This window comes from Chiloscyllium plagiosum, chromosome 4, assembly GCF_004010195.1.
Source record: "Chiloscyllium plagiosum isolate BGI_BamShark_2017 chromosome 4, ASM401019v2, whole genome shotgun sequence".
Classification (NCBI taxonomy): domain Eukaryota; kingdom Metazoa; phylum Chordata; class Chondrichthyes; order Orectolobiformes; family Hemiscylliidae; genus Chiloscyllium; species Chiloscyllium plagiosum.
This window is the reverse complement of record NC_057713.1, coordinates 3949950-3962727: the sequence shown is the minus strand read 5'-3', so window position 1 is coordinate 3962727 and position 12778 is coordinate 3949950. Positions and strand designations below refer to the sequence as shown.

Below are 12778 nucleotides of genomic sequence, written 5' to 3'. Positions count from 1 at the left end.
GAAACTGACACACATAGACAGACAGATACACAAGCTCACACGCACAGATACAAACATGGATACACACATCAACAGACACATACATGCACAGACAGACACACACAGCAGACACACATACGGAAACAGATAGATACACATAAACAAATACACACAAATGGACACAGACAGGCAAATACACAGGCACACACGAATAGGTACTCACATAGATACACAAACAGGCAGACACACACACACAAATAGATACACAGAAATAGACAGGTACATATGCCACACGCAAAGATAAACACATAAATACACACATACAGACACAAATGCACAGATACACCCACATAGATACACGCACACACACGGACACATACACAGATTCTCTCTTCCTGTCTGTTACTTGTATGTTACCTTAGAGAGGCAGAAATTCAATACTGAGCACTCTACTACTGCTATGAACAAAAATTAGATGCATTTATGGATTTGTTTTTATTACAAAAAGGAGAAAAAGACTGTCTTTGTCTTTGCATGACAGTCAATGGAAACTTGCAATAATATTGTGGAGGAAGCTTTAGACCAATATGTTGAGGAACCAACCAGTGAACAGGTTATTCTAGACTGGGTGCTGTGTGTAGAGAAAGGATTAATTAACAATCTTGTTGCGCAGGGTCCCTTGGGGAAGAGCAAACATAACATGATAGAATTCTTCATTAGATAGAGAGTAAAGTTGCTGAATCTGAAACTGAGATCCTGAATCTAAATAAAGGGAACTCTGAGAGTATGAGGCGTGGATTAGCAAGGATTGACTCCTGAATCTTACTAAAGATGTTGACAACTAACAAGCAATGTTTGATACATGTGCATGAATTCTAACAATTAATCATACCTGTCTGCCGCAAAAATAAAAGAGGTAAGGTGACTCCACTACTGCTTCCAAAAAAAGTTAGGTTAGTATTAGCTCTGAGGAGGAGACATACAAAGTTGCCAGATAAAAGCAACAAGCCTGTGGATTGGGAGCATTTTAGAGTTCAGCAAGGAAGTGTTTGGAAGGATATGGGCCGGGTGCTGGTAGGTGGGACTAGATTGGGTTGGGATATCTGGTCGGTATGGACGGGTTGGACAGAAGGGTCTGTTTCCATGCTGTACATCTCTATGACTCTATGACCTGATGATCTACATCCTAAAGTACTAAAGGAAGTGGAAATGTTGGATACGTAAGTGGTCATAGAGTCATAGAGATGTACAGCTCGGAAACAGACCCTTCAGTCCAACCCCATCCATGCCACCAGATATCCCAACCCAATCTAGTCCCACCTGCCAACACCCGGCCTATATCCCTCCAAACCCTTCCAATCATATACCCATCCAAATGCCGCTTAAATGTTGTAATTGTACCAGCCTCCACCACTTCCTCTGGCAGCTCATTCCATACACGTACCACCCTCTGTGTGAAAAAGTTGCCCCTTAGGTCCCTTTTATATCTTTCCCCTCTCACCCTAAACCTATGCCCTCTAGTTCTGGACTTCCCGACCCCAGGGAAATAGGAAGGTGACCAGAACTGCACGTGATATTCCAACAGTGGCCTAACCAATGTCCTGTACAGCTGCCACCTTTGAAGGTTGTATCGATTCTGGAGCAGTTCCTACAGATTGAAGGGTGGCAAACGTAAACCCACTATTTAAAAAGAGAGAAAATAAAGCAGAATTACAGACCAGTCAGCTTCAGATCAGTAATGGGGAATATGCACAAATCGTGCATATTTGATGACAGCAAAAACATCAGTGCGATTGGTCAGAGGCAGTGTGGGCTTATGAAACACAAATACACTTGAAAAATCAACTGGAGTGATTTTGAGGATGTAACTGTAGGATAGATAAGGGAGAACTAGTGAATGGTGTGAATTTAGATTTTTAGAAATGCTTTTGATAAGGTCCCAGTAGTAGGTTAGTGGGCAAAGTTAAAGTACATGGGATTGGGAGTAATGGATTAGCAGTGATTGAGAATTGATGAGGGACAGGAGAGAGAAATTGGTAATAAACTGATCTTTTTCGGAGAGGCAGTGACTACTGGGGTACCTCAGGGATCAATGCTTGGGCCACAGTTATTCCAAATATATAACAATGACCTCAATGAGGCAACTAAATCCAACATTTCTAAGTTTGCTGATGACATCACATCAACGCCATCCTCCAAATTGCCTTAATCCTTTGCAATTTGCCGATTTGGCACGATAAGTCTGTATCTCCCTGACCCAACACTCATCCCTGCAATATCTGGATAACAAAGTTACCTACTTCAGTCTCTAACCTATCGACTACAGTTCCACCATTAACATCAGAACTCCAAACAAACTCAGCTCCCTACTCTGAGACCTAGGTCTCAGCTCTCCCCTCCGTAATTGGATTCTCGACTTTCTGACCGTCTGCAAGTCTGCAAGTAAGGATAGGTGACAAAACCTTCTCCACCATAGGTAGCACGGTGGCTCAGTGGTTAGCACTGCTGCCTCACAGCACCAGGGTCCCAGGTTCGATTCCAGCCTTGGGCGACTGACTTTGTGGAGTTTGCACATTCTCCCTGTGTCTGCTTGGGTTTCCTCCGGGTGCTCCAGATTTTTCCCACAGCCCAAAGATGTGCAGGTCAGGTAAATTGGCCATGCTAAATTGCCCGTAGTGTTAGGTGCATTAGTCAGAGGGAAATGGGTCTGGGTGGGTTACTCTTCGGAGGGTTGGTGTGGACTTGTTGGTTCGAAGGGCCTATTTCCATACTGTAGGGAATCTAATCTAATCATAATCCTCAACTGTCCCATGAGGAGAGCTTGGTTTTTCTGGGCCCTGTATTGGCTAGAGTATAGAAGGATGAGAGGGTGTTCAGATTGAAACGTATAAAATTCTAACCGGGTTGGACAAACTAGATACAGGGAGGGTATTCCCCCTGGGTGGGGAAGTCTAGACCCAGGGGACACGGTCTCAGGATACGGGATAGACCATTTTGGACCGAGAGGGGGAAACATTTCTTCACTCAGTCGGGAGGGAACCTGTGGGATTCTCTACCACAGGAGGTTGGGAAGGCCAAGTCACTGAGTATATTCAATGAAGAGATGGATGATTTTAGGTTTAAAAGACAACAAAGGGTATGGAGATAAAGCTGGAATGTGGCAGAATTGGCCATGCTAAATTGCCCGTAGTGTTAGGTGCATTAGTCAGAGGGAAATGGGTCTGGGTGGGTTACTCTTTGGAGGGTCGGTGTGGACTTGTTGGTTCGAAGGGCCTGTTTCCACACTGTAGGGAATCTAATCTAATCATAATCCTCAACTGTCCCATGAGGAGAGCTTGATTTTTCTGGGCCCTGTATTCGCTAGAGTATAGAAGGATGAGAGGGGGATCGGATTGAAACGTATAAAATGCTAACAGGGTTGGACAAACTAGATACAGGGATGGTATTCCCCCTGGGTGGGGGAGTCTAGACCCAGGGGACACGGTCTCAGGATACGGGATAGACCATTTTGGACCGAGAGGGGGAAACATTTCTTCACTCAGACGGGAGGGAACCTGTGGGATTCTCTACCACAGGAGGTTGGGGAGGCCAAGTCACTGAGTATATTCAATGAAGAGATGGATGATTTTAGGTTTAAAAGACAACAAAGGGTATGGAGATAAAGCTGGAATGTGGCATTGAGGTAGAGGATCGCCCACACCCATATTGAGTGGTGGAGCAGGTTCGAAGGGCCGAATGGCCTACTCCTGCTCCCAGTTTCAAGATTTCAATAAGATTTTAAAAAAGCAGAAGAAACTGATTACCTTTATGTAACAATTCATGGATGATCCCATTTGGTAATTGATAGTCTGTCACTCTCTGATTGGCTGTGGGAAGGTGAGGCGCTGGGAAGCTTGCCATGTTGGGTGGCCAAATCAATAGCAGGAAGGCACAGCTCCAGGGGAGTGTCCAATCAGAGGTGGGCACCAGAGGCCTCTCTCTCACTGATTGGGTAAAATATGACACACAGCAGAGTTTGCGACACGAGGAGTTGTGCTGATGTGGACCGTGCTGTCTGACAGGCCGGGAGGGTGGAATCAGCAAAACCATCCAGTGGACTGAACATTTGAACAGGACGTAAAACTGTAGGTCAACAGGGAAAGAGCAGAGGAGGAGGAGGAGGAGGAGCAGACAGGAAATGGCAAAACCTTTCATAAAGGCAACACAGATGTGATGGGCTGAATGGTCTGCTCTTGTGCTTTCTTATTCTAATATGTGCCTCCTGGTGATCAGTGAAATATCACCAACAAGGGGAAGCAAGCAGGCATACACAAGAGGATGTATCTTGTTGGTAGAAACTCAGTGGCTGAAAGGCCTCCTCTTTACTGTATGCCTGAAACTGGGGGGAAACGAAACCTAAGGCCATATGATATAGGTGCAGAAACAGGCCATTCAGCCCATTGAGTCTGCTCTACCACTCAATGAGATCATGGCTGATCTGATATTCCTCACCTCCACTTTCCCGCCTTTTCTCCGTAACCCTTGATTCAAGCTTTCCATGATTTATTGGGAATGACCCCTTTCCTCTTGCTGCTCCACAGGCAGCTGAGTGAGAAACAATGGAACAGGCCTCTGATACTGAGCTCTGAGCTCAGTGAGCTTGAGATTAGAGTGTAGCTGGGATTGATGGCACCTGTCTGGGGTTTGATCCCTGCTTCCCGCCTCAGGGAACCCCAGAACGTACCTCCCTGTCCTCACCATGCTAGAGCGATGGCATTAGCTCAGGGCCACTACTTCTCCTGAAGCAAGCAATCCATAACACCAGACTAACATTCTGCAAAGGCGGTTTGGATTCCACAGCGATAGATTTGAGTTTGAAAACAATCTAGTCAAGTAGTGACCATGTAACCACCATCGATTGTCATAAATATCCATCTTGTTCCTCATGTTCTTTCGGGAAGGAAATCTGCCATCCCTACCTCATCTGATCTACATGTGACTCCAGACCCCCAGCATTGCAGTTGACTTTCAGCCATTGCCTGGGCAATTAAGTATGGGCAATAAATACTGGTTCAAACTGTGATGCCCATCTCCCATGAACAACTGGAATAGAAACACCAAGGAATTGCTTTTAGCTACAGAACTGAAGAGTTGGTGTGCCAGGGCACTGGGATGGTGGGATGCCAGTTTAATGCCCCTCATGATGAGGGTGCAAATGAAGCAAGGGGGAAGTGAGGAAGAACTTTTTTTCACCCAGTGAGTAATTAGGGTGTGGAATCTACTGCCTCGGAAATGTGGGGAGGCAGGTTCAACTGAGGCACTCAAGGGGGGCATTAGGTGGCTATTTGGATAGAAATGGTGAGTAAGGATATGGGGCAAAGGCCGGAGATTGGCACTACTAGGGGATAGATCCAATGTTTGTATGATAGGCCAAATAGCTTTCCTCTGCACTATAACAATTCCGTGATTCTGTGATTTGCACAAGCCAACCAGGATATTGGGAGTCTTCTTCCTGCCAATGGTCAAATCTGAGCGACAGTCGTTGCTGTGGGAACCATGTCAATGTTTACTGCAGATTCTCATCTCCTTTGCTGTCACTTCCTGTCAGCCCTCATAGCCCGGGCCACCTCTGTAGCTGTAGCTGCTTCCATTGGAGGGAGCGTGCAGTAATCAGAGGATACAGACTGACCACGATTGGCAAAGCCGTTTGAAAGGGAGGGGCGAGAGGGTTTGGTGTTTTCACACAGTGAGGCTTTGTGACCCGGAATGTGCTGCCTGAGAGTGGAGGCAGTCAGAGCTTTCAAGAGGGCATTCGATAAATATGAGAAGCGGAATTAAAAGTTGCAAGGCTGTGGGGAGAGAGTTGGAAAGTGAGGTAGTGTTTCAACAACTCTTTCCAACAGCCAGCACGAGTTCAATGGGCGGAATGACCTCATCATGTGCTGGTTCATTGTCACGGTTTAACACCTCTCACTATCCTGGGATTGAGAGGATGATTGGTCTAGTAGCAGCATGTTACTGCAACTTAAGTATTTTTGAATAAGCAGGAAGACTGCTGGAGAAACTTAGCGGGTCAGGTAGTGTCTGTGGAGAGAGAAAAACATTTCAAATCCAGTATAATCCTCAACACCAGTCCCCCACGAGGCTGCATACTGAACCACCGACTGCATTCCTTATAGACTCAGAACGGAACAGGGCTGAAAAATGATGAGTTTTTTTTGCTGTTGACTGAGAGGGAGGGGGAGCGAGTGGAACAGATAGTGAGGAAGCTCAGAGCAAAAGGCAGAGGGAGTGCTACTGATGGTAAAGGAGAGATAGGGGTGTAAAATAGGCATCAATAGAGTTAGTCGTAGAGAATTGGTCAGCCCTTCTGAGAGCGAACCCATGCAAACAAGACGCTGAGAGGTAGGGCAATCAGACTGGGGGACAGAGTTCAGGATTTGAAGTTATTGAACTCATTGATGAGTCCTGAAGTCTGTAAACTTCTGAGTGGACGATGAGGTATAGTTCCTGCAGTTTGCACAGGGCTTCACTGGAACAGTGCCTGAGACAGAAATGTTGGCACGAGATCTACTCTCAACCCATCACATGCTGGAGCAACAGCATCTCACTGTCCACCTAGTCACTTTACAGCCTTTGGAACTCAGCATTGGGGTTGACAACTTCAGAACCTGACCTCTGACCTCCATTGTGGGTACACTCCCTTCACCACCCTCCACAACTTGATGACATGGGCTTATTCTCAGCAGAATTCATCAATCGTTTCCAATTAATACTGATGATTAACACCTACTCAACATCTATAGCACTTCTCTAACATCATTAACACTCCCTCTGTCTTTTGCTCTGAGCATCCTCACCATCTGTTCTACTCAGTCCCCCGTATCAACAGCAGAAAGGTGTCGTTCTCAAGACCCTTTCAGTTCCAAAGAAAAACCATACCAGACTCAAAACGATAAGTGTTTTTCTCTCTCCACAGACACTGCCAGACCTGCTGAGTTTCTCCAGCATTCTCTGTTTTTGTTTCAGATTGCCAGCATCTGAAAAAGTTTGCTTTAATGAGTTTTTTTAAAATTGTTTGAGAGTACCTGTCCCTAGTTGCCCCTTGAGAAGATGGGGGTGAGCTGCCTTCTTGAACCGCTGCAGTCCATGTGCTATAGGTAGACCCACAATGCCCTTAGGGAGGGAATTCCAGGATTCTGATCCAGCAACACTGAAGGAACAGTGATATATTTCCAAGCCAGGATGGTGAGGGGCTTGGAGGGGAACTTGCAGGGGGTGGGGTTCTCATGTATCTGCTGCCCTTGTCCTTCTAGATGGAAGTGGCCATGGGTTTGGAAGGTGCTGTCTGAGGATCTTTGGTGAATTTCTGCAGCGCATCTTATAGATGGTAGACACTGTTTCAACTGGGCATCGGTGGTGGAGGGAGTGGATGCTTGTGGATGTGGTGCCAATCAAGCGGCTGCTTTGTCCTGGATGGCGTCAAGCTTCTTGAGCTGCATCAGTCCAGACCAGCGTCAAAGCGTGTGGTGCTGGAAAAGCACAGCCGGTCAGGCAGCATCCAAGGAACAGGAGAGTCGACATTTCAAGCATAAACTCTTTCACCCATCCAGACTACTGGGGAGTATTCCATCATACTCCTGACCTGTGACTTGTTAATGGTTTGGGGGGGGGTCAGGAGATGGGTTACTCACTGTAGTATTCCGAGCCTCTGACCTGCTCTAGTAGCAGTTATTTATGTGGGGAGTCCAGTTGAGTTTCTGATCAATGATAACACCCAAGACATTGATAGTGGGGCAATTCAATTATGGTAACACCATTGGATGTCATGGGACAAGGGTTAGATTCTGTTCTTTTGGAGGTGATCATTGCCTGACCAATATTACTTGCCTTATACCTGATCATTGTTCAGTTCATGTTGCATTTGAAAATGGACTGCTTCAGTATTTGAGGAGTTGCGAATTGTGCTGAACGTTAAGCGATCAGTGAACATCCTCATTTCTGATCTTATATTGGAGGGAAGGTGATTGGTGAAACAGCTGAAGATGGTTGGGTCTTGGATATTCCCCTGAGGAACTCCTGCAGAGATGACCTGGAGCTGAGGTGACTGCCTTTCACCATCTTCTTTCGCACTGAGTATGACTCCCACCAGTAGAGAGATTCCACTTTGATTTCTCTCGACACTGCTGTACAGCACAGATTCTTTAGGAGAATCGGCTGGAACTATCAGCCTCTCAGCAATTACTTGGAGTCATAGAATCACAGAGGGCTGGAGCACAGAAAAAAGGCCCTTCAGCCCATTGAGTCTGTGCTGATCAAAAACCACCACCTAACTATATTAATCTCATTTCCCAGCACTTGGCCCATAGCCCTGTCATAGCGAGGGCACATCTGAATATTTCTTCAATTGTGATAAGGGTTTCTGTCTCTCTCTCCCTTACAGGCAGGGAGTTCCAGATTCCCCAACACCCTCTGGGAGAAAATGTTGTTGCTCACATCCCCCTCTGAATCTCCTGTTCCTCACCTTAAATCATAGCCCATTGGTCATTGATCTCTCCATCGAGGTGAAATAGAGTCATAGAGTCATAGAGATGTACAGCATGGAAACAGACCCTTCGGTCCAACCCGTCCATGCCGACCAGATATCCCACCGCAATCTAGTCCCACCTGCCAGCACCCGGCCCATATCCCTCCAAACCCTTCCTATTCATATACCCATCCAAATGCCCCTAAAATGTTGCAATTGTACCAGCCTCCACCACATCCTCTGGCAGCTCATTCCATACACGTAAAATGTTTAGAGTCTTGGGCATATAGCATGGAAACAGACCCTTCAATCCAACACCTCCAGGTTTCCCAACCGAAACTAATCCCATTTGCCTGTGTTTGTCCCATATCCCTCTAAACTCTTCCTGTTCATGGACCTGACCAAATCTCTTTTAAATGTTGTAACTGTACCTGCATTTACCACTTCCTCTGGCACTTCATTCCACATATGAACCAACCTCTGAGAGAGTGGTGGAGTCATATAGCACGGAAACAGACCCTTCGGTCCAACACCTCCATACTGACCAGGTTTCCCAAACAAAATATCTTCCTGCCTACCCTATTTGTGCCCCTCAAAATTTGATCCATCTCAAACAACTCCACTCTCCGTCCCCTCTGCTCTAAAACAACCCCAGTCTGTCCAATCTCTCTCCATCACTGAGACTCTCCAGCCCAGGCACCATCCTGGTAAATCTCCCTTTGCACCCTCTCCCAGTGCTACCACATCCCTCCAAGAATGTGGATTCCAGAACGGTACACTATACCCGCGCTGTGGCCTGGCCAAGGACCATTCCTGATGAAGGGCTTTTGCCCGAAACGTTGATTTCCCTGCTCCTCGGACGCTGCTTGACCTGCTGTGCTTTTCCAGCACCAGTCTATTCTAGACAGTGTTTTATACAGTTCCAGCACCACTCTATACCTCAGCTAATAAAGGCTAATATTCCATATGCCTCTGAACCTCTTTACTCACCTATCCTGATACCTGCACACCAAGATCCCTCTGATCTTTGGTGCTTCTCTGGAATATTTCATCCCTCGCATCATACCTACTTCATCCCAATGTAACATTTTAAAATTACATCCTTTAAACTGGAAAGGACTGGGGCCAGTAATCAGGGCAGTGCGGGGGGTGAGTGTCGAAAACAGAAAGGAACAAAAAGTACTTTGTGCTGCTCTGAGAAAGCAGTAACTTGGAGGTATCTCTCATTGCCTCCCTGTTTACCCCATGATAGAAAACAGCATCTCTCTTCTGCACAGTCCTCTGCAATTAGACTATTATAGCAGCATACCCACTGTCAGACTGTGTAGTTATCTAGAGACTTCAATATGAGATTACACCATCTCACAGTGAATCAAACTTAAGTAAGTCCAAGAAAATCTTCACCTTAATCACAACAAAGCTTGCTTATGCTAACAAAAGCCTAGATGCCATTCCCCCATCTTTTCCGATCCTATTTTCTATCCCATTATCCTTTGCTGCATGAACTGAACTTCCTATTTATTTATTTCTATATCTGAATAGCAGGAGTACCTTTTCTGTTCCTCCAACGTACAGACCGAGTTTTGTAACTGTAACGCTTATATTTAAAATCTTTTTATATTCCTTACGAAAAGAAATGTTCTTTGTAACAGCTACAGGGGAGTTTTGGGGGCGTCATGCTGAATTGCCACCCAAGAATCTTCAAAAAACAATTCTGTCTGTGCCAACTTTAGGAGGGGACAGGCCAGGATTGGTGCTACAACGTGGTTTGGAAGGGGAGTCTCGCAGTCCGAGAGCATTTAAAGGTAGATTTCTCTCTGCATCTATCTATTGATCTGTCTCATCTTTCTGTACATCTACCTGTCTTATCTGTTGAAGTTTTGTTTTAAGAGAGGGAGCAATTTATGCTTTGTTGGTCAGCTAAAGAGTCACTGAGTAACAAACACAGAGCTTGAAACTAGCTGAAAAAAGAGAGTGAGAGAGGTGCTATCAAAGTTTTTGACCCTGCACTCATCAGAACCAATGTTAAGCTTCACAACAATTTGTACTACAGGACAAACGGTGCTCCTGGGCTGGAAAGTTCACTCTACTCGCTGGAGTTTATAAGAATGAGATGTGATCGCTTTGCAGCTTATAGGATTCTTAAGGGGTTTGACAGGGTCAATGCTGAGAGGATGTTTCCCCTCATGGGAGAGTCTAGGAGCAGAGTGTACAGTCTCAATAAAGGGGCACCAATTTCAGACTGAGATGAGGAGGAATTTCCTCTCTCAGGGTATGGAACTCCTTGCCCCAGAGAGCGGTGGGGGCAGAGTCCTTGTGCATATTTAAGGCCGAGACCGATAGATTCTTGATCAGTCGTGGAATCACAGGAGAGGGCAGGAAGGTGGGTGTGAGGAATGTCAGATCATCCATGATCCTATTGAATGGGGGGAAGCAGGCTCGAGGGGCCGAATGGGCCTACTCCTGTTCCTATTTTTAATGGACTTATGGTTTGACTGACTCTGACCATGGAGAAATTAAGAGGGAATTATAAGACCACAAGACATGGGAGCAGAAGGAGGCCATTCAGCCCATCGAGTCTGCTCCACCATTCAGTGAGATTACAACTGATCTGATAATTCTCAGCTCCACTTTCCTGTCTTTTCCAAACTCTTGGGTAATTTGAAAAACAGGTTATAGGCTTGAGTTGTTTTTTCAGAGAATGGATCACCCTCTATGAATGTGTAAATACTCCAGCCAATGAGGCTGGACCAGCTGACCAATCAGCATCCTTCCCTGCTGTAGTATAAATTATTCTGACCATTTGAAATTTGGCATTCTGGCGAGATTCCTGATGAGTGCAAGATGCAAAGCTCCAATCAAATGGCTCTCTTTTCACTGAGTTTCAAGTCTTCTGAAGACTTGTCTCGTGATAGCTCCAGAAAGTCATCTCAAACAAATGTAACAAAGCAAGCCAAAGTCTGCAAACAAAAAAGGATTTCCTTGTGATGGTTTACAAGTGTCGTTTTTGCCCTCTCTGTAGTTCCAGCAAAAGCTGAGCCCTTTGACTAAGCTGTTGCGCAAAGTGTTGGTCCTTTTCAGTGGTTTCTCCATGACCCCCTTGCTTTGGCTGGTATCATTCTAGCACTGTGCTGCATTGGACATCACGAGTGCTTTCTGTCCATCTCCTTCTGCTGTTCCATTCTGATGCGTGAATATTAACATCCTGACTGTTAGCTACCCATCGGAATAATCGCTATTCCCTATTCTCTCCGAAAGGAGACCCGACCCATCCGATATTGAGAGTTTGGGCTCCAGGGGTGAGTTGTTCAACCCTCTCCATTCCTAACTCTGTTTGCTCATCTCATTACCTCATCCAAACAAAGGTCTTATCAATCACAGTCTCTGGATCTTTAGTTGACATCTCTCCCAGCCTCAATAGCATTTTGGTGGAGAGATTTTTTCCAGATTTGCAGCTTCCTTGGTTCCACTTCCTTGTTGTGGACTCCCTTACCAGAGGAACCTGTTCCCATCCATTGACCCTGTCAGTTCCTTCAAACCCAAGCCGCTCAGTGCCATCGCATGCTCACCTTCGACCCTCAGGGATGCACCAATCTAATCAGTGCAACCTAGTTTCCTGGATCAAGCTAGTGGAATAGTTTGTCAAAAATAAATGATTAATCTTTTTAAATATCAGAAGACGCACTGAGAGTCATAGAGTCATCGAGATGTACAGCATGGAAACAGACCCTTCGGTCCAACCCGTCCATGCTGACCAGATATCCCAACCTGATCTGGTCCCACCTGCCAGCACCTGACCCATATCCCTCCAAACCCTTCCTATTCATATACCCATCCAAATGCCTCTTAAATGTTGCAATTGTACCAGCCTCCACCACTTCCTCTGGCAGCTCATTCCATACATATACCACCCTCTGTGTGAAAAAGTTGCCCCTTAGGTCTCTTCTATATCTTTCCTCTCCAACCCTAAACCTATACCTTCTAGTTCTGGACTCCCCGACCCCAGGGAAAAGACTTTGTCTATTTACCCTATCCATGCCCCTCATAATTTTGTAAACCTCTATAAGGTCACCCCTCAGTCTCTGATGCTCCAGGGAAAACAGCCCCAGCCCGTTCAGCCTCTCCCTGTAGCTCAAATCCTTCAACCCTGGCAACATCATTGTAAATTTTTTCTGAACCCTTTCAAGTTTCGCAACATCTTTCTGATAGGAAGGTGATCAGAATTGCATGCAATATTTCAATAGTGGCCTAACCAATATCCTGTACAGCCGCAACATGACCTCCCAACTCCTG

At 45.8% G+C, this 12778-nt stretch overlaps 1 protein-coding gene across 2 annotated transcripts in view; it reads left to right on the top strand.

Annotated features, from left to right (window-relative positions):
• LOC122548816 (zinc finger protein 521-like) overlaps positions 1–12778 on the top strand; it is a 282012-nt gene that overhangs the window by 35855 nt on the left and 233379 nt on the right. The window contains exon 3 of one of the 2 annotated variants that reach the window (XM_043687613.1): positions 10219–10290. The exons of the other annotated variant lie outside the window; for it this stretch is intronic. Within the exon in view, the coding sequence (XP_043543548.1) occupies positions 10219–10290 (72 nt within the window). The remainder of the gene's footprint in view (positions 1–10218; positions 10291–12778) is intronic. 2 annotated transcript variants of the gene reach the window in all.